The sequence below is a fragment of the Borostomias antarcticus genome, assembly GCF_949987555.1.
Source record: "Borostomias antarcticus genome assembly, chromosome: 9".
Classification (NCBI taxonomy): domain Eukaryota; kingdom Metazoa; phylum Chordata; class Actinopteri; order Stomiiformes; family Stomiidae; genus Borostomias; species Borostomias antarcticus.
In genome coordinates this window covers 17,779,020-17,801,797 of record NC_140242.1, presented here as the reverse complement: position 1 = coordinate 17,801,797, position 22,778 = coordinate 17,779,020, and the positions used below count along the sequence as shown (strand labels likewise).

Genomic DNA, 22,778 nt, shown 5'->3' with positions numbered 1-22,778 from the left:
ACCATTCACAACAATGGACAACACTGGACATGGACACATACACAGCACCATTCACAATACTGGACATCACTAGGCATGGACACACACAGCACCACTCACAACACTGGACAACACTGGACATGGACACACAGCGCCATTCACAACACTGGACATGGACACACACAGCACCATTCACAACACTGGACAACACTGGACATGGACACAGGACCATTCACAACACTTGACATGGACAGACACAGCACCAGCACCATTCACAACACTGGGCATGGACACACAGCACCATTTACAACACTGGACAACACTGGACATGGACACACACAGCACCATTCACAACACTCGACATGGACACACAGCACCATTCACAACACTGGAAAACACTGGACATGGACACACAGCACTATTCACAGCACTGGACATGGACACACAGCACCATTCACAACACTGGGCATGGACACACACAGCACCATTCACAACACTGGAAAACACTGGACATGGACACACAACAACATTCACTACACTGGACATGGACACAAATAGCACCATTCACAACAGTGGGCATGGATACACAGCAGCATTCACAACACTGGACATGGACAGCACCATTCACAATACTGGGCAACACTGGACATGGACACACACAGTACCATTCACAACATTGGACAACACTGGACATGGACACACAGCACCATTTACAACACTGGACAACACTGCACATGGACACACAGCACCATGCACAACACTGGACATGGACACAGCACCATTCACAACACTGGGCATGGACACACACAGCACCATTCACAACACTGGACATGGACACAGCACCATTCACAACACTGGGCATGGACACACACAGCACCATTCACAACAATGGACAACACTGGACATGGACACACACAGCACCATTCACAATACTGGACATCACTAGGCATGGACACACACAGCACCACTCACAACACTGGACAACACTGGACATGGACACACAGCACCATTCACAACACTGGACATGGACACACACAGCACCATTCACAACACTGGACATCATTAGGCATGGACACACACAGCACCATTCACAACACTGGACATCACTAGGCATGGACACACACAGAGCCATTCACAACACTGGACAACACTGGAAATGAACACAGCACCATTCACAACACTGGACAACACTGGACATAGATACACACAGCACCATTCATAACACTGGGCATGGACACACACAGCACCATTCACAACACTGGAAAACACTGGACATGGACACACAACAACATTCACAACACTGGACAGGGACATAAACAGCACCATTCACAACAGTGGGCATGGATACACAGCACCATTCACAATACTGGCCGACACTGGACATGGACACACACAGTACCATTCACAACACTGGACATCACTAGGCATGGCCACACACAGAACAATTCACAACACTGGGCAACACTGGACATGGACACACACAGCACCATTCACAACACTGGGCATGGACACACACAGCATCATTAACAACACTGGACATCACTAGGCATGGACACACACAGCACCATTCACAACCCTTGACAACACTGGACATGGACACAGGACCATTCACAACACTTGACATGGACACACACAGCACCAGCACCATTCACAACACTGGGCATGGACACAGCAACATTCACAACACTGGACAACACTGGACATGGACACACACAGCACCATTCACAACACTCGACATGGACACACAGCACCATTCACAACACTGGGCATGGACAAACACAGCACCATTCACAACACTGGTCATGGACACACAGAGCCATTCACAACACTGGACAACACTGGGCATGGACACATAGCACCATTCACAACACTGGACATGGACACACACCACCATTCACAACACTGGACAACACTGGACATGGACACACAGCACCATTCACAACACTGATTAACACTGGACATGGACACACACAACACCATTCACAACACTGGACAACACTGGACATGGGGACACAGCACCATTCACAACACTGGACATGGACACACATCACCATTCACAACACTGGACAACACTGCACATGGACACACAGCACCATTCACAACACTGGACATGGACACATCACCATTCACAACACTGGGCATGGACACACAGCACCATTCACAACAATGGACAACACTGGACATGGACACACACAGCACCATTCACAATACTGGACATCACTAGGCATTGACACACACAGCACCACTCATAACACTGGAATGTTATGACAAGTTTGACATTTCGCCATAAAACACGAAGTCCTCATAACTCCTCCATACATTATCTAATTTGTCCGATATATCTCACGCTTCATGACGGTTCTGTCCTGAACACATCTATGTGTCAGTATTGCATTATACTTATAGCGCCACCTATTGGTGAAACAGGAAGTCCTCATAACTCCTCCATACATTATCCAATTTGTTCGATATATCTCACGCTTCATGACGGTTCTGTCCTGAACACATCTTTGTGTCAGTATTGCATCATACTTATTGCGCCACCTATTGGTGAAACAGGAAGTCCTCATAACTCCTACATACATAATCCAATTTGTCCCATATATCTCACGCTTCATGACGGTTCTGTCCTGAACACATCTATGTGTCAGTATTGCATCATACTTATAGCGCCACCTATTGGTGAAACAGGAAGTCCTCATAACTCCTCCATACATTATCCAATTTGTCCGATATAGCTCACGCTTCATGACGGTTCTGTCCTGAACACATCTATGTGTCAGTATTGCGTCATACTTATAGCGCCACCTATTGGTGAAACAGGAAGTCCTCATAGCTACTACATACATTATCCAATTTGTCTGATATATCTCACGCTTCATGACGGTTCTGTCCTGAACACATCTATGTGTCAGTATTGCGTCATACTTATAGCGCCACCTATTGGTGAAACAGGAAGTCCACATAACTCCTCCATACATTATCCGATTTGTCCGATATATCTCATGCTTCATGAGGGTTCTGTCCTGAACACATTTATGTGTCAGTATTGCGTCATACTTATAGCGCCACCTATTGGTGAAACAGGAAGTCCCCATAACTCCTCCATACATTATCGGATTTGTCCGATATATCTCACGCTTCATGACGGTTCTGTCCTGAACACATCTATGTGTCAGTATTGCATCATACTTATAGCGCCACCTATTGGTGAAACAGGAAGTCCTCATAACTCCTCCATACATTATACAATTTGTCCGATATAGCTCACGCTTCATGACGGTTCTGTCCTGAACACATCTATGTGTCAGTATTGCGTCATACTTATAGCGCCACCTATTGGTGAAACAGGAAGTCCTCATAACTACTACATACATTATCCAATTTGTCTGATATATCTCACGCTTCATGACGGTTCTGTCCTGAACACATCTATGTGTCAGTATTGCGTCATACTTATAGCGCCACCTATTGGTGAAACAGGAAGTCCACATAACTCCTCCATACATTATCCGATTTGTCCGATATATCTCATGCTTCATGAGGGTTCTGTCCTGAACACATCTATGTGTCAGTATTGCGTCATACTTATAGCGCCACCTATTGGTGAAACAGGAAGTCCCCATAACTCCTCCATACATTATCGGATTTGTCCGATATATCTCACGCTTCATGACGGTTCTGTCCTGAACACATCTATGTGTCAGTATTGCATCATACTTATAGCGCCACCTATTGGTGAAACAGGAAGTCCCCATAACTCCTCCATACATTATCGGATTTGTCCGATATATCTCACGCTTCATGACGGTTCTGTCCTGAACACATCTATGTGTCAGTATTGCATCATACTTACAGCGCCACCTATTGGTGAAACAGGAAGTCCTCATAACTCCTGCATAAATCATCTGATTTGCACCAAATTGCTGACGCTTCATGAAGGTGGCCTTCTGAACCCATCTATGTGTCGGTATTGAGTCACACTTACAGCGCCACCTACTGGTGAAACAGGAAGTCCTCATAACTCCTACATACGTTATCCGATTTACTCAACATTTCTCACGCTTCATCAAGGTACCGTCCTGAACACATCTATGCTTCGGTATTGAGTCACGCCTAGAGCGCCACCTACTGGTGACAGGAAGTTTCTCTCAGTACTGCACACCGAAATAGCACAGCCTTTAACGGCGCAGCACCCCGACACACGTGGGGTGCGAGGGCCCGCTCACTGCTGCTCGCAGCACTAGTTATTATTATTATTTGAATTATTGTTATTACTACGACTACTACTACTACTACCATTATTATTATTATTATTATTATTATTATTGTTTTAGGATCTTTTGATGTAGGCCTGCTAGACCAGGCGCTTCCACTCAACTCAAGCTAGTCTAGTGCTTATCATTTATGTGTTTGGCAGCAGACTACAGTATGAGTTTGGAGAAAAAAGGATTTCTCTGTCTATCACTCTCTCCCTCTCTCTCTATCACTCTCCCTCCCCTGTCTATCACTCTCTCTCCCTCTGTCTATCACTCTCTCTCCCTCTCCCTTTCTCTCTGGGGATTGCTGAGGCAGTTTCTCCTGAGTGCTGTGTTAGTTCCTGAGTGTGTGTTACTGTATACACTGATGCACAACTAGTCTTACAGTGACTCCGGATGGTGCCTGAATACAGATGACTGCAGCAATAACCTGTGATAACCTGCTCTAATAGTATCCTTCCTCCTTTTATCCTCCCTGCTACCTTTTCTTTTTATTGTCCTCTCTCTCTCTCTCTTTCTCTCACCTTCCATCTCCCTCTCTCCCTCTCTCTCTCTCTCTCCTCCTACCCTCCAGGGCTAAATTGGGGATGCCACAGTTCCTGAGTTCAGAAGCACAGAGTCTCCTGAGGAACCTTTTCAAACGCAACCCATCAAACAGGCTAGGTACACCCCCCCACACCTCTACCCCACCTAAGTCCCCCCCCCCGCCCCCCCCCCCCCGGCCTGTGGGCTGCGCGGTGTTCTAGACCTGGTTCTGACTGTCTGTCTCTGCAGGAGCGGGGCCGGATGGTGTGGAGGAGATCAAGAGACACCACTTCTATAGCACCATAGACTGGAACGTGAGTGTGTGTGTGTGTGTGTGTGTGTGTGTGTGTGTGTGTGTGTGTGTGTGTGTGTGTGTGTGTGTGTGTGGGCGTGGGCGTGTGAGTGTCTTCATAGGTGTCTTCAAGGGAAGGTGTGTGAAGTGTCTGTGTGTGTGTAGAAACTGTTCCGCAGAGAGCTGCAGCCTCCATTCAAACCAGCCACCGGCCGACCAGACGACACCTTCTACTTCGACCCAGAGTTCACAGCCAAAACACCCAAAGGTACCCCTGGAGAGTCTGCACACACACACACACACACACACACATACACACACACACACACATATATACACACACATGCGCGCATCTACACACACATTCACTCTAAATCTCTGCTGCTTTGGTCCATTACAGTACCTAATCTAATCTAATATGTGTGTGTGTCTGTCCGTCTGTCTGTGTGTGTGTGTGTGTGTGTGTGTGTGTGTGTGTGTGTGTGTGTGTGTGTGTGTGTGTGTGTGTGTGTGTGTGTGTGCAGACTCTCCAGGGGTACCTCCCAGTGCCAACGCCCACCAGCTGTTCCGAGGATTCAGCTTTGTGGCCATAACGTCAGAAGAGGAGACACAACCACTACCCAACACTATTGTACAGGTACACACACTCACACTCTCTCACACACACACATACACCTGCAGAAATGCAGACATGTTTGCAGTGACCGACCTGTGTGTCTACCCTGTGTGTATGTGTGTGTGTGTGTGTGTGTGTGTGTGTGTGTGTGTGTAGCAGCTGCACAGAAGTACGGCCCAGTTCTCTGACGTGTACGACATAAAGGAGGACATAGGCGTGGGCTCCTATTCCGTCTGCAAACGCTGTGTTCACAAGAGCACTGGCATGGAGTACGCTGTGAAGGTATAGCACAAACAGCACTGTCAACACTCCAGAACTCACTGTGAAAGGAACTGATAAGATGGACACATTCAGTCACAGCTAGGCTAGGTAGTGTTTAGCTGGATGGACATGTTTATTCACAGCTAGGACAGGTAGCCTTTAGCTAGGAAGACATGTTCAGTCAGAGCTAGGCTAGGTACTGTAGCGTTTAACTAGGTAGACATGTTCAGTCAGAGCTAGGCTAGGTACCGTTTAGCTAGGTACACATGTTCACAGCTAGGTTAGCGTTTAGCTAGGTAGACATTTCACAGCTAGGGTAATTAGCATTTAGCTAGGTAGACATGTTCACAGCTAGGTTAATTATTGTTTACCTAGGTGCATGTTCAGTCACAATTAGGCTAGGTAGTAGCTGGATGCATACGTTCAGTCTCAGCGTGGCTAGGTAGCGTTTATCTGGATGGACACATTCTGTCACAGCTAGGCTAGTTAGTGTTTAGCTAGATGGACCTGTTCAGTCACAGCTAGGCTAGGTAGAATTTAGCTAGGTAGATGTGTTCAGTCATAGCTAGGTAGACATGTTCAGTCACAGCTAGGCTAGTTTGCGTTTAGCTGAGACTTGTAGTGAATCTGCTCCTGGTTCCAGATTATCAGCAAGGCCAAGAAGGACCCCACAGAGGAGGTGGAGATCCTGCTGAGATACGGACAACACCCCAACATCATCACACTGAAGGACGTGAGTCAGATGAATCATCATGGATCCTTGAAACACAAATACAACAGCAGTACAATTCAAAAGAAAAATACAGAAACACACAGAAACATACAAGTATGGCACCCATGCACTTACAATTCCCCAACCCACCAGCACATTACTGGCACCCTTTACAAAGAATTAAACACGATCACAAGCAAGAACAGGTTGTTTTCAAGTGAGCAAATAGTGATGTTCTAAAAATGTACAGTGAGATGAATCAGAGCAAGTCAGGCAGGTTATTCTTTAGTGATATTGGGAACAAAGAAAGAGGGGTACTGAGTATGTCTAAGTGAATATGGGGATCTGCATGGGACTAGGTATTGCTTTAGATTAGAAGGATGGATAAGAAAAATACATGTAAACCCAATGAAAATGCTTTCTGGCATGTAGAGATAGCCAGTTAAAGGGGTCCACATACGTTTGGAAAACTAACTTTTTCATTGTTTTTGCATGTACATTTGAGTCTCTGATGGGCCTACTAACACACAAAGTATGACGTGAAACAACCCAGTAATTTTGTTGTGGTCAGCCGAAATGAAAACATTAGAAAAAAAGTCAGTCCCTGCAAGCCGTTCAAATCTCCCACCCCATTCTATGTCACGTTCAAGGACCCCGCTCGCTAGCATAATGTATTTGCACAGAAAATGCTCTGTTCTTGGATGTACTAAGCAGCACAGATAGTCTCCCAAGCTCAAAGGACAGCAGAGCCGAGTGGATACATTTTATTTTTGATGGCAATGTTCCCGCTGAAATTGGCAAAACACTGGCAGTGTGTGCTAGCCATTTTTTGCCTGATTGCTTTTCCAACCTGGGTCAACATATGCAGGATTTTCAGATAAACTCTTTCTGAATGATCAAGCAATACAAATTGTTCATGAAAATTATGCAGAACCTGCAAGTAATTATGCTGTTTGTTTGAAAATAGTACTAACGCTAGCTAGCTAACACGAACAAAGTCCCCTTTTGCCTCATACCGGATGCTTGTCTCATCATGTTAGAGTAACGTTAGTGGAATGAAATTGTTAGACTTCTAGTTTGAGTGGTCATACAAAATGATTGCGGTTTAAAATTAGTATAGAGGACACTACTAGTTGGCCCTCAAACAGCTTTCTTTCAAGGAATTCCAAAATAAAAGTCACGGAAAACAATTACACAACAAAAAACACTACTTTTTTTTTTACTCACTTGGCATGGGTCCAAATGGTATATTGTATACTGAAGTATGAAGTCTACTGAATCTGATATATACCGAATAATATTTGGAGGGCCTATTTATCAGTTAATAAGTGATAATAATGGGCAACCTTAATCTAAATCTATGCAAGCAAAGACAGTGTCATTATATCGATACAATAATATGGGTAAGACCATTCTAAGAGGAGAAGTCGTTTTTTGTGTGTTTTTTTATAAATCGGTATCGGTATCTGCCGATCCTGAGGAAAATAATTGGTGATCGGTATCGGCCCAAATAATTCCGACGGGGCATCCCTAAAAGCTATCATGTCTCCCTGTCTCATTCTTTCCTGCATTTCATGCAATGGAGGTTGGTTGTCTTTTTTTGAGAGGCAACAGGGAGAATAAAGTGTAAAAAAGTAATTGTTTGGTTGTTTAAGTAAATAACCAACTTTTTATGAGATACTTGTTCTCTCTTTTTAGGGAAAAAGAAACATTGAAATTCTTATTAAAATGTTTCAACTGTGAATCTGGATATCTACATAATTGTATTTGGGGTTGTAATTGGGATGGATATATTATGCGCCTCGCAAGAGCCATGTATCTACTCGCTCATAGAAATTCTAGTTTCAAAACGCTCTAAAAAATGTAATTTGCATATTAAAATCACTAAAAAAATTCTTATGGGGGAGGAGGCCCCCGGACCCCCTACCATAACTTGGTTTCGGACCTTGTCACCTTTTTCTCTCTCGGGAGTTTGCAGGTCTGTATATTTGAGGTAGCATAGCGCCGTCAACAGCCCTTGTTCTCTAGCATGCCAACTTGCTCTTAGCTGAGAGCATTTGCATATCAAAAAACACGCTCAATCTGATCTCGTAGTCAACAAAGGGGTATAGAGCAGGGGTGGCCAACCAGTCAGAGACTAAGAGACACAAAAATTACTGTGGTACCACCCAGAGCCTCAACATATATACCAGCGTATCTCAACCTTTTTTTCAGTCACTGCACCCTTCATAAGTACTTAAAATCCCAAGGCACCCCAGTCTAAAATAAGAAGAAAAACATTATTGTCCATTAAATATACATTTAAAGTTAATTTATTTAAAATTAATACATACAACAAGATATTTTCTGACATAATATATTTTGGACTGGGTTGGGTTACGCTGGGCTGGACTAGGCTGGGTTAGGCTGGACTGGACTGGACTGGACTGGGCTGGGCTGGGCTGGGCTGGGTTAGGCTGGGCTGGGCTGGACTGGACTGGGCTGGGCTGGGCTGGGCTGGGCTGGGTTAGGCTGGACTGGACTGGGATGGGCTGGGTTAGGCTGGACTGGACTAGGATGGGCTGGGTTAGGCTGGACTGGACTGGGTTAGGCTGGGCTGGGTTAGGCTGGACTGGACTGGGCTGGGTTAGGCTGGACTGGGCTGGGTTAGGCATGACTGGATTGGGCTGGGCTGGGTTGGGCTGGAGATTTGAGGCTTTGAAATGTCCCAATGATGTCTGGCATATCAGACAGAATGGCTTACCATTACGTTCTATGAAGAAAAAATAACTCTCACACTCGGGTAAAAAATGTCCGTGTTCGTCTTCATATTTGCTTTTCGCTGCGCATTTCTTTCCAGCCATTCTTTGGTTGTGTACAGTAGCCTAGGCTACGTTAGCTTTTGTCGTAAAAGAGAATGACCCACGCAAAGCAAATTATTTTGTTTACAATTATTTTGTTACCAAGGTGATTTGCTACCTATATGATTGGTTTGAAGTGGTTCTCACGCGACTTCCTCGCGACCTAGCGTAACGAATCATATGATTTTATGACAAATCTGCAATAAACTAAAATGGGCAGGAAGAAATGCACAGCGAAACTGGAGAGAGAGAGAGAGAGAGAGAGAGAGAGAGAGACAGAGAGACGTTCTTATGGAATGAATGAATAATTTTTTTTAATGAAAGGATGGAAGAGCCGCAAGCCAACTTTTTTTTTAATCAATGGATGGAGGAGCCGCACATTGACGGGCAAAGAGCCCGCGGGTTGGCCACCCCTGGTATAGAGGCATGCTAGAATGCTTATTCTGAGTGGTATTTTCAGCAACAATACTCAACGACATGTTTTGGGGACCTCAAAGACTTGTACATTTTTTGTAAATAATTCAAAATGAGCATAATAGGACACCTTTAAGTGATTTATACATAATGATGGGTACGATACGGAGAACTCAGAAACAAATCTGCACAGACTTGTATACTACATTTAGAAAATAAAGATGTGTTCAGATGTGTTCTTATAAACAATATTGGCTGAATCGAGAATGGGTAGTACTAATTGAGAAATTATTATTTTTCTTACCTGAAGAGAGAAACAATTTATTGAGCAGTATAATGTGCTCAGACTGCACTTTATTTTTCTATGACAATCAATATGAGGCTTAAAGAAGAGTTCAGTGTCCAGCCATACATATACACACAGATATTTAAATACATCAACCTTCAACCTTCAAGTGGTTACCCATCACAGAAGTTAATACTCATGTTGGTACATGTACAACGTTTGTATCTACTACCAAATAGCATGCAAGATTTATTTTTGTTCAATATACGTTTGTGTTATAAAACGAACAGCATTAAAATCAGATTTAAGTGAGCTTTGTATTTGTGAAATATCAGAGCTGGATTTATAAATAAGTGTCATCAGCATATAAATGAACATTGCAATCAGAGCATATGGAGAAAAGGAGAGGACCAAAAGAACAACCTTTGTCCATAACTAGATATTCAGACTGCCTACCATGATAAACAACACAATGATGTCTGTTATGTAGATATTAACGGAACCAGAATAAAGCCTGTACCAATAGACCAATTGAGGGAAGTGTATCCAGAAGTAGGTAATGATCAACCAAGTCAAAAGCCTTGGTCAGAGTGACAAAACTTGAACCAGTAAGCTGACCCTCATCAAAGGATGATGACACGTCATTAGTAAATTTAAGGAGAGCAGAGTGTGGTTGAGAAATTTCATCTGAAGCCAGATTGGGTTTGGGGTAAGATGTCAAAGTCATTCATGTACTGAGATTACTGATTAAAAATGAATTTGGCAACTGCACTAATAATGGAAATGGGTCTGTAGTTATTGAGATCAAGACTGTCACCACCTTTATGGAGGGGAGTTATGTTTGCGCATTTCCAGATGGAAGGAGGCATACAAGTTGACAGAGATAGGTTAAATAAGTCAGCAAGAGGATACATTAATATGAGAGGCAAACTTAACGAACTTGGCCTCCAATCTATCAGGACAGTGCCACTGCCCTCCTTCAAATCACTAATAGCATGCAGAACTTCCACAGGCATGATTTTTCTAAAGGAAAAAGAACTGCTAGTACCAGTAGTAGTATTAGGAGAACTGACATAAGAACTGACAGTATTGGATGAGTCTGAAAAGGAAAATGATGAACAAATATAAGAAAAGGGATTATTAAATCAAAATGATTATATCCAGTAACTGTCCTCTCTGTGATAGGTGTATGATGACGGCAGGTCTCTTGTGATAGGTGTATGATGACGGCAGGTCTCTTGTGATAGGTGTAGGATGACGGCAGGTCTCTTGTGATAGGTGTATGATGATGGCAGGTCTCTTGTGATAGGTGTATGATAACGGCAGGTCTCTTGTGATAGGTGTATGATGACGGCAGGTCGGTGTACCTGGTGACAGAGCTCCTGAAAGGCGGAGAGCTGCTGGATAAGATCCTGAGACAGAAGTTCTTCTCCGAGAGAGAGGCGAGCGCCGTGCTCTACACCATCACCAAGACTGTCGAGTACCTCCACATACAGGGGGTAAGTGTGTGTGTGTGTGTATGTGTGTGTGTTTGCTCATGTGTTCATCAACACCAGCTTATAGGGATAGTTTGCCTTTTCCCCAGTGTCCCCAGTGTAACCTTGGCTTTCTGCAGGTGGTGCACCGGGACCTGAAGCCCAGCAACATCCTGTACGTGGACGAGAGCGGCAACGCTGAGTCCATCAGGATCTGTGACTTTGGCTTCGCCAAGCAGCTGCGGGCGGAGAACGGTCTGCTCATGACACCCTGCTACACCGCCAACTTCGTAGCTCCAGAGGTACACCCGCCTCTGCTGACTTTTTGACTCTGACTCTCTGCCTCCGCTGACTCTCCTCCTCTCTCTCCCTTTCACTCTATCCATTCCTTTCTCTCCCTTTCTCTGTCTATCCGCCTAGCTTTATGACGGAACTCCCCTACTCTGTCGGTCTCTCTCTGTCTATCCGCCTAGCTTTATGACTGAACTCCCCTACTCTGTCGGTCTCTCAGTGAGTACAGCGTAGCTCCATAATGTGTGCGTGTGTGTGTTGTGCAGGTACTGAAGAAGCAGGGTTATGATGCAGCCTGTGACATCTGGAGTCTTGGTGTCCTGCTCTATACCATGTTAACAGGGTAGGTGTGTGTGTGTATCTATATACTGTATGTAACATTTCTTGCTCGATACCATGTTAACAAGCTGTTCCTTCCACCCTTGCTCCCTCCCTCTGTCCCTCCCTCTCTCCCTCCCTCCAGGTTCACTCCCTTTGCTAACGGACCGGAAGATAACCCAGAGAACATCCTGGCTCGGATTGGCAGCGGCAAGTTCTCTTTGAGTGGAGGGTACTGGAACTCAGTCTCAGACGAGGCTAAGGTACTCACGCACACACACATACACACGCACACACACAGTGCAATATATGTACCTGATATACATGTGTTTGACCTCTGACCGGTAGGAGCTGGTGTCTAAGATGCTGCACGTCGACCCTCACCAGCGTCTGACCGCCGGACAGGTGCTCCGACACCCCTGGGTCACACACCGAGACCAGCTGCCCAAATACACACTCTACAGACAGGACGCACCACACCTGGTCAAGGTACCACACGCACACACACGTCTGTAGCTTAGGAGGTAGAGCGGATCATCCAATGATCGGCGGTTCGTATCCTGGCTCTTCTTGTCCACAAGTCGAAGTGTCCTTAGGCGAGACACTGAAGCCTGAATTGCTCCCAATGAGCAGGCTAGCACCTTGCATGGCAGCTGCCGCCATTGGTGTGTGTGTATGTGTGTGTGAATGAGAGGCCTTCATTGTAAAGCACTTTGGATAAAAGCACTATAAAAGTGTAGTCCATTTACCATTACACACACACGCACACACACACTCTCCCAGTGTCTCTGTCTAAAGTCTACTGTATACCTCTCTTTACTGTCTTGGTGAGGCAGGGTTGGGGTACCAGTATTGTATATTAATGTTATTGTTACGGAGTCTCAATAATTACGGGCTAGCTACACTCGGGTATAATCGCGGAGTGTACATCGGTCAGAATGCTGTCAATGTAGTCCTGTATTCCCCTAAGACTTGGGTTTAAAGAGTAACTTGAGACGGCTGATTAAGTTGGTGCATTTAATGCAAATGGGTGTGTGGTTCTGAAATAAACAATACAGATAGCCATGAGTAACAGCTCACTCAGAACAATGCAAATCAGTAGAATCCAACCCACAGGTACAATAATAGCAAACAATAATCTCAAAGAATAACTATGCTTGTGTCACATGACATTATACATAGCTAGCGACGGACAGTAGCTAAGGACTGTCAGACGTAACGTAGCCAACAATATAAAGGGACCATTCGCCTTATTCACTTCAGCTGCCATATTGGTCAGTCTGACGTAATTGGTGGTGCGGATGCGGAAGTGCCCGTTGCCTTCAATGTTAAAAGTTTACTGTAAAAACACCACTTCAAGAACCAAAATAGTCAAAATAACAGGCTGAATACACTATTGGGGTTACAAACTAGGCTGAATACACTATCGGGGTTACAAACTCATCATTACCAGACTCTGAATGTTTTTCACTGCCATTGTTTTCGCGTTTGGAAAAACATGGGAGTGAATGACGGCTCATTCACCTCCATGTATTTCCAAACGCGAAAACAACGGCAGTGAAAAACAATCAGAGTCTGGTAATGATGAGTTTGTAACCCTGATAGTGTACTCAGCCTGTTATTTTGACTATTTCGGTTCTTGTTTTTACAGTGAACTTTTAACATTGAAGGCAACGGGCACTTCCGCATCCGCACCACCAATTACGTCAGACTGACCAATATGGCAGCTGAAGTGAATAAGGCGAATTGGGTGCTAGTAGCAGCGAAGCATTCCCAAACAGTAGCCTACTAATAAGTCGTCTATATTGAATCACAAATTCTAACAGATCAAGTATCTAGTAAGTAAATATATCCACTTACATATCTCTGGATGCAAACACAGAAATTTGAAGTATGAATTAACTTTAGAAAACAACACGTAAAGTCATGAACTTGCACAGTTGCACGGCAGACAACTGCATCGCAGTCTTTTGTAGGCCTCTACTCAGTGGAGCAACGCCACCTAGCAATTGGGCCCCTAAACAGCCTGTCCCATATAATCTTCAGAACAGTTCTAGTTAGTGTAATAGCAGTAGTTATAGAGTATAGTAGTAACATCAGTGGCTGACCCTCCCTTCCCCCTCTCTCGCAGGGCGCCATGGCAGCCACGTACTCTGCCCTCAACAGGAGTGTCCCACCCGTCCTGGAGCCCGTGGGCTGTTCTACTCTGGCCCAGCGCAGAGGTGTGAAGAAGCTCACCTCCACCGCTCTGTGACCTTGTCCACCTTGACCCCCGCCCTGCCTACTCTGACCTCCGACCCCCTGCGCTCTCTCCATCCCCCCCGGGGTGCCGTCCACCCACCTGGTCCCACTGGTGACCCGGGATAGGACCCTGGCGCACCTGTGCCCACCGAAGCCAAATAGGAACACAGAGACCCCCCCCAGGGGTCCTCCAGCCCTCAGCCCAGCTTTAACACACCTCATCCAGCATGGCGTCAGTGCTGGGGGCCCCAGGACCAGCCTGGAGACGAAGCTCTCGCTGACGCAACACCACTGTCATATTTAGTCTCTACAGACCCTCTGCTCTGGACGCTCGGACAGGGAGCCAATGTGTTGCGTTCCCTAAGCTTGGGACCATGAGAGATAGTTATGATAATCTAATGTTTGCATTAACACCTGTGTTCTTATGGTTATGTACTGTATAGCTGTTAATCTGTATGACCGTACATATAGCCTCTGAGGTGATGATGTCATCATTCGGGGACTAAAGTGGTGAGGTCATCATGGGGAGACAAGCCCGGTATACTCCCCCAGGAAGAGGGCGCACTCAGATAGAACAGCCAATTAGATTCTACAGAGCCCGGAGTGACGAGGGATTTCCAATCATGGCTCAGGCGGGCTGGCACCCTGTCACACCCCCAGTCCCGTTCTAGTGCCGAAAGATCTGGAGGAAGGAGCTGGTCAACCCCATTGAGATGAGAACGTTTTTTAGATATCTGTGGTCAAGCCAGCGTCCGACAGCGGACCATGTGGATTCCCTCACAACTGCCTGTGTGGTCGTCTTATATGTGGACTGAACTCGATAACATGATTTGTCATTAAGTACAGGTGATTTGTCCTGGTTACCTGGCAGCATGAGAGTATTGCCATGGTTACCTGGCAGCGTGGTATTGTTGCCGTGGTTACCTGGTAGTGTTGCTGTGGTGACAGACCCTGAACGGGCTGCAGAGCAGGGACCAGGAAGTGTGACCTCTTGACCTCTCCCTGCTCCTATAAGCACAGATCTGGGAGCAGCTCGTCCTGTCCAGCCCTGCACCCCCACCACAGGAGACACCATGGACACCTGCTCCGGGGTCAGTGTGTCAGACTCGGCTGCTTCTGACATGATGACCTGTACACATGCAGACAATAGAGTAACTCGGGTTTATATGAAATAAATAAAAAACAATGCATTTTTTCTGTGTCCCAAAGGAGAGTAATGCATACAAGCACATGTGGGTTGTTGACATAATGGACATAGATACAGTACACTGAAGTGACAGTGACCAGACAAACCCACACCTTGGAAGGATTGCATAGATTTGAGCAAGATGGCCGTTAGTTCTGTGCTCCCCTCTGACTGACTAGAAAACTTTTTGCTTCATCTGTCCTGTCCTATCACAACCGTGGTGTCTGCCTAACGCCAGCTCTTCTACAAGGAGTCTGCAGGGACCAGCAGGTCATTAGGAATCTGAACAAAGCTTCTCTATCAAGTCCTTAAGGCTGAAATCATATGCCTATTCATTGAATATAACAGTGATGTGGTTTGTAGCAATCAGTGGTTTGTAGCAGTGCTTGGCTTAATTTTAATGAATTCATTCCATAAATATTTTACATTCCCAATCACCAGGTTGCTTGCTGATGGCTCGGTATATTCCATCTGGCCTAGTTGGTGTCGATCACCCTAACCCAACATAGGCCACTGTACCAGCTGAGCTGGGTGGGGCAGCCTGTCAGACTAACCTTGGTCTATCTGGGGTCAGGAGAATGTGAGCTGACTCAGGATCTGCCGCCTGCCCTGAGGCATGCTGGGAGGCTGTCTGCTGACGCGTCATGTGACCTGTTCCCTAAAGCAGCTCAGATAACAATGGGTAAGAGCACATGCCCCGCCCCCTTCTGTGCTGTCCATGGGACCCTCTACAAGGTAAGATCTGCTGAACACCAATCAGATCTGCCGACTCCAAATCCTTCAGGGTTCATGCAAGGCTGTACAGTCGGGTTAGGAGGCCACGCCTCCCCACCAACTCTCCTCTCAGATCTCCTGAACGTTTCAACAAGAGGGATGGAACTTTTTTACTCAAGAGAAAAACTGATTATGCTCCAACACAGCTTCTGATCAGAGCTTGGAGGGGTGTATTAGAGGCTCTGCTTGCGTCCTCCATCCTCCCTCTCTTCCTGCTCTCCCACAAGGAGACGTCCTGTCAGGCCTCCCAGTCCAGCTCCCAGACTAGCCCTCCTAGCCCTCAAGCTGTTAGCCCTCCTAGCCCTGCTCCTAGCCTACCCAGTCCTGCTGCTAGCTCCTCTCTGGGTTTGCATCTGCAGTAGGGTGAGAGGAGTTCGCTGAAATAAATAAACCTTTACTAAAGGACTGGGTGGTTTTCATTGGCTGACACAAGGAACAAACTATTGTTTCATTTACTTTTCATTGTTTATTGTGGATGTAAAAGTAGAAAATGACTTCAGAGATAATAATGAAATGTATTTACATCAGCTTCAATGATGAACAATGCTTTTTGATGCCTTGAATAACCGACTGTCAAACATAGCCAAAACAAGTGCATAGTGAAGCTCTCTTCCCCCCAAGATGCAGCACGTACATGTCAGCACGTACAGTTGTTGAGTGTGCAGGTGGAGTGGGCTTTTCTAGTTTAGATTTATATATAGAGCCGGCATATAGGCCTATCATATTTTGTTTGGTCTAAAATAAAAACATTTATTTGGATGTCAGTGGTGAATTAAAATAGTAAATAGAAAAAGAACCTCAAGCGATTGTAACTTTCTGTAAGACAAAATGCAACAATGCTTAAAAAAAACCATTGAAAACAGACCATACAATAAGATGGTATGAAAATCTACAGTTGTAGAATGTGGTTTATGCCTCCCTCTGCTGTCCATATAGTGCTACTGCACCATAGGGGACCTGCTCAATTCTTTCTACATACTACAGGGTCTAAGAATAAGCACCAAAAGAGCTACTAAACACTTCAGGCTCTGAACTCTGATGTAGAAGGTAGACTAGAATAGACTTTACTTTTACTGAGACACAAATCACTTCTTTTTTTTATGTACAAAGCAAAATGTACTTGGCAATGGGAAACACGAACTGTGGAGGTCTCCCCCTGGTGGTGGGCTCTGGTACGTAGGTACAGGGGTTGATCTAGAGTCCTCCCCTTCAGCGTTGCCGAGACAACTGAAGAAAATGAAGAGATACACAAGCTGTATCCGTCTACTTCATTCAAGAGCGGTGGTGTTGTTAGGCCACGGCCTATCAGATCGGGGCCTATCAGTACGGGGCCTTGTCAGCTATCGGTGGCCAGATCACTGCGAGGCGTCATTGCTTGCATTCTTCATGTTCCTCAGAGCGTCTATCCTCAGGTGAACCACCAGGCCTCGCTCCGTCTTCTGGTAGGTCTTACACTGGCTGCAGTAGAAGGGCGTGACAACGGTGTGTCTGGCATGGTGACACAGAAACGCCCCGAGGCTCTTAAAAGTCTTTTCACAGAGCGGACACGTCGGGACTATCCCCGGGTGCTCTTCCTGGTAGTGCTTCAGTAGAAGAGTCTGACCTCCGACCTTGGCGAACACCTGGGGACAGAGGACACACGGGAACGTGGCGGTCTTCTTGGCGTGGCGCCGGCTGTGGGCGTCCAAGTCGTTCTGACTGCGGCAGGTGCTCTGGCACACCTGGCAGAAGAAGGTCTTCCTCCGCTGGGACTTCCTCTGCCAGCGCTTCGGCTTCACTTCTCCTAGTCCAGACTGCTTTCTGGCAGACGAGTCCTTGGGATGGACTTTCGCTTGAAGTGTCTTTCCAGGCAAGTCATCGTGGTGGTCTCTGCGTAGATGTGAATATAGGCGCTTTTGTGACCTATATCGTGGTTTACTGGGGCAACGGTCGCACACAAACGTCTCTTTTACGTCACTCTCTAAGGAATCAGGGTGTTTATCCACCTTGTGCTCTTTATGGAAGGCTGCAGCAGACGGCGGGCCGTGGAACGACGCATCCCTGCTTCCCTTCCCCTTCGCCCCCCTCGGTGAGCTCTCCTCTTCCCACAGCCAGTCCTCCGCGGCCGGCCGCGGGTCCCCCACCACGAGGCCGCCCTGCTGGAAGTCTGCGTTGTTATACTGGATCACGAAGCCTTCGCCGTCCTCCTCTGCGTTGTTGTACTCGATGATAAACTCTCCTACCTCCTCTTCTTCTGCATTGTTGTACTCTATTATAAACTGTTCTTCATCCAGGGCGTCGGTGTCCTCTTGGACAGCCCGTCCCGTCTTCCTCTCCTCTCCACCCCCCGGCTCGGTGTGCCAGTCCGAGACCTCCACCACCTGGATCTCGTTGATTCCTTCTGCATAGTTCGGCTCCCCCTGGTTCCCTGCTCGGGTCGAGCGACCTGGCCCTGCCCCCGTCCGGCGCATTCTCTGGAGATACTGGAGGAACGGCGCTACGTTTCAGTAGGATTCGCCTTTTGACGTGCCTGCTGAACGCTACCTGTGTCCGTTTTGAGATAGATATATTTAGACTGAATTTATGGTTTTCAATGGCTTTATTTTTAACCACCTTCTGCACCTCTCCGAAAACGGTGAAACTGCGCGCTGTCTTGCAAATCGTTCCTTTCTGATTGTGCACAGCCAGGGACTTCACTTTGGCCTAACTAGTCACCGATCTCTTACGCGTCCTTTTATTTGTAATTTACTCGAATTAAACAAATTCTTGTTTAAAACCAAACCAGCCTTCCCTTCCCGTATTGTGTTCGGCTCGGTTTGCGTCTGCTGCTTTGCGACAGACGAGACGCTCTAAAATTGTTGGCGCCCTGTGCAGGCGCGGAGGGATAACTGCAGAGATAGTAGTATGTGCTATAATAACAATAATAATACATTTTTGCATGCACTTTACATTTGAAACACATCTGTCTTATCCCCACAACGTTGAACGGGGGGAATGAGGAAGTCTCTCCTGGGTCCAGGTCGAGGGACTCCAGCCAAACAACATGCTCCTCTCTTCACAAAACAAGGCAAACCATGCTACAAGTTCTCCACTTATCTGGAATAGTATAACCTCCATGATCAGGGCCTAACCTGGACTCCTAACCCCTGGGCCTGGTCAGCTGACTGCACACACACCAACTGGCAGTCTGAAAAATGACATTCCCACAACAATATCAGTCAATTGATGCCCTTCCGTCCATACACATATGTTTTCATGTAGAAGTTGTTTTTTTCTGTGGTATCTGGGTCCCTTTGTTCAAAAACTAATGAAACACAATAACAGAACAGCAACAACTTTGTGGCATTTTGTATTTATTGCTGTTAATTCCAGGAAAACAGATCAACAATTTGCATAAAATTCAAATTCATTCTAGAAATATAATTGACCTTTCCAGTAGATTACATTTAGATATCAAAGAATACAGTAAACATACAACTGAGGGCAGCATGTCTGACATCTATATACAGTACAGCATTTTAAACCATTTTAAAGTTCAACAAGTACGACTGCTAGGCCCGTATGTACAACCGTCCTCCAACCAGACAAGTGGTCCACATGTTCCATTGCTCACAAAGTTCAGAGTAACAGTTGACATCTGAAAAGTCAGAGCCAACAGATCTGTTGTTTTTTGTTCAAAATCAAGCAGAAGCAGTTTGGAGATCTTCAGAGACTGACAAGGGGAAGAAAGCCTTAACAAACAGTACTAAATAAAAATGTAACTACTCATGAAATCTGAAACAACTTTGTCATATCAACGTGTGTGTGTATTTATTTACCATGTATCCTAAACAGATGAAACGGTTGTAAATCATCCGATATCTCTAGGGATATCTATGTGTGTGCTGATACTCTCCAGGGATATCTACGCGTGTGCTGATACTATTCAGGGATATCTATACGTGTGCTGATGCTCTCCAGGGATATCTATGTGTGTAAGGGCCACACTTAAACATTCCTGATACCTACCCAACTCAGAGACAACTAAGTGTTCAGACAGTCATTTTCATATACATGTCAACATTAAAAAGAAAACATTTGTGGTGTGTGTGAGTGTGTGCATAGATTTCACTACATTTACTAATGCACAGATAGCGTATGCAGTAAGGTCTGATATATCTACATACTGTAGATAAAAACCTTTTGCAATTCAGGTTAATTAATATTGTGTTAGGCTAGGTAAGGCCTCGTCCATAACTCTACTACAGCCCTCTAGAAACCACCAGAGCAGAAACCCATTACAGCATCAACAGCCCTCTGGACTACCGCACACACCTAGATCAAAGTATTTAAAAACCTTTCAAATACTTGGTGTGGTTAATTAAACTTGGCTGGCACAATGAAATATTAGCAAGGTAATTCGCCTTATTCACCTGGCAGCCATATTGGTCAGTCTGGGGTGCGGATACGGAAGTGCCCGTTGACTTAAATGTTAAAAGTTCACTGTAAAAACACCACTTCAAGAACCGAAATAGTCCAAATAACAGGCTGAATACACTATCGGGGTTACAAACTCATCATTACCAGACTCTGATTGTTTTTCACTGCCGTTGTTTTTGCGTTTGGAAATACATGGAGGTGAATGAGCCATAGTTAGCAGTCAGCTGCATTCACTCCTACTGTATTTCCAAACGCGAAAACAACGGCAGTGAAAATCAGAGTCTGGTAATGATGAGTTTGTAACCCCGATAGTGTATTCAGCCTGTTATTTTGACTATTTTGGTTCTTGAAGTGGTGTTTTTACAGTGAACTTTTAACATAGAAGGCAACGGGCACTTCCGCATCCGCACCCCTAATTACGTCAGACTGACCAATATGGCAGCTGAGGTGAATAAGGCGAATAAACCAAGGGAGTAGCCAGGTCTGGATTATTGATATGGCGCCATCTGGGGTCCAAAGCTGTGTAGTGCTCATTCACCTCTGCAGGTAGAGAGCTGGGTAGAGAGCGGAGCACCACTGTAAAGCACAGGTCAGCAGTGATAGTCTTCCCAGTGAATAAGCAGGACACCCCCGCGCCCTCGACCACCTGCCTAGCAGGACACCCCCGCGCCCTCGACCACCTGCCTAGCAGGACACCCCCGCGCCCTTCGACCACCTGCCTAGCAGACGGGTGTTTCTGTGTCTGCACCTGGTCTGACCGTAGGATCGTAGCGTTTCAGAGACGCCACGGCCACTCTGGGAGCCTAGCGCTAAGCTACCTGGGACCGTTTCAGTGCACTTGAGACATCAGAGTTCCTGGTAGCTATAGTGCATGTTGCCAAAACAAGAGCAAAATAAAAGATCAAATAAAACACAGCAGCATTTAACGTCAACGACAGACATGATGCTCCAGAGTAGCACCTCTCACCATGCTTTTCACATTAGATCAAGTGGCAGATGCTCATCAATAAATGTTTTTTTGATACCGCCAGATTCCTTGACAATAAGAAATAAAAACATGTTTTACATTCAAAAACACTGACAGAGGAAACTACCCAGGTCTTTTTTTGTTCCATTAATTTTTTTTTGTTTTGCATTTTAAATCTTTCTTAGCTGCTGTTCGGCTTAAACAATAACAACCCTAGCCAACCGTAAGGAGGCATAAATATACCGCTGTAAAAAACAACAGATAGAAAACTCTAAAACTGAGACCACAGATGGATCTCTGGATAATCTGAGAATACAACGCTCTCGTCCTGCTCAGCCTCCGTCCTGGTGAAGAGCTGGTGTTCCTCATCAGAACTACACTAGTCAACACCAGCCTGTCTGGGTCCAGTCAGAGCTATGCTAGTCAACACCAGTCTGTCTGGGTCCAGTCAGAGCTATGCTAGTCAACACCAGCCTGTTTGGGTCCAGTCAGAGCTATGCTAGTCAACACCAGCCTGTCTGGGTCCAGTCAGAGCTATGCTAGTCAACACCAGCATGTCTGGGTCCAGTCAGAGCTATGCTAGTCAACACCAGTCTGTCTGGGTCCAGTCAGAGCTATGCTAGTCAACACCAGCCTGTTTGGGTCCAGTCAGAGCTATGCTAGTCAACACCAGCCTGTCTGGGTCCAGTCAGAGCTATGCTAGTCAACACCAGTCTGTCTGGGTCCAGTCAGAGCTATGCTAGTCAACACCAGCCTGTCTGGGTCCAGTCAGAGCTATGCTAGTCAACACCAGCCTGTCTGAGTCCAGTCTTCAGTGCAAAAATACCAAGCGCCACCAGTAAGGAGCGGTGGGGTTAAAGGTCATCTCTATGGAAATGAGAGCGGTTGGATTGGCTCTATTTGGGTGGTCAGTGATGAATTAGGCACAGGTACTGTGGACAGCC

The 22,778-nt window shown here is 45.9% G+C and overlaps 1 protein-coding gene across 1 annotated transcript in view; it reads left to right on the top strand.

The window, feature by feature from the left end:
* LOC311313226 (ribosomal protein S6 kinase alpha-3) overlaps positions 1-14,522 on the top strand; it is a gene marked incomplete at its 3' end in the record, with an annotated part of 34,110 nt that extends 19,588 nt beyond the window's left edge. The window contains exons 8-19 of the mRNA XM_084443321.1: positions 4,813-4,901; positions 5,013-5,077; positions 5,221-5,323; positions 5,580-5,692; positions 5,828-5,953; positions 6,576-6,665; positions 11,525-11,683; positions 11,800-11,961; positions 12,217-12,293; positions 12,414-12,531; positions 12,617-12,757; positions 14,400-14,522. Of these exons, the coding sequence (XP_084299447.1) occupies positions 4,813-4,901; positions 5,013-5,077; positions 5,221-5,323; positions 5,580-5,692; positions 5,828-5,953; positions 6,576-6,665; positions 11,525-11,683; positions 11,800-11,961; positions 12,217-12,293; positions 12,414-12,531; positions 12,617-12,757; positions 14,400-14,522 (1,366 nt within the window). The remainder of the gene's footprint in view (positions 1-4,812; positions 4,902-5,012; positions 5,078-5,220; positions 5,324-5,579; positions 5,693-5,827; positions 5,954-6,575; positions 6,666-11,524; positions 11,684-11,799; positions 11,962-12,216; positions 12,294-12,413; positions 12,532-12,616; positions 12,758-14,399) is intronic.
* Between the last annotated feature and the right edge of the window lie 8,256 nt (positions 14,523-22,778).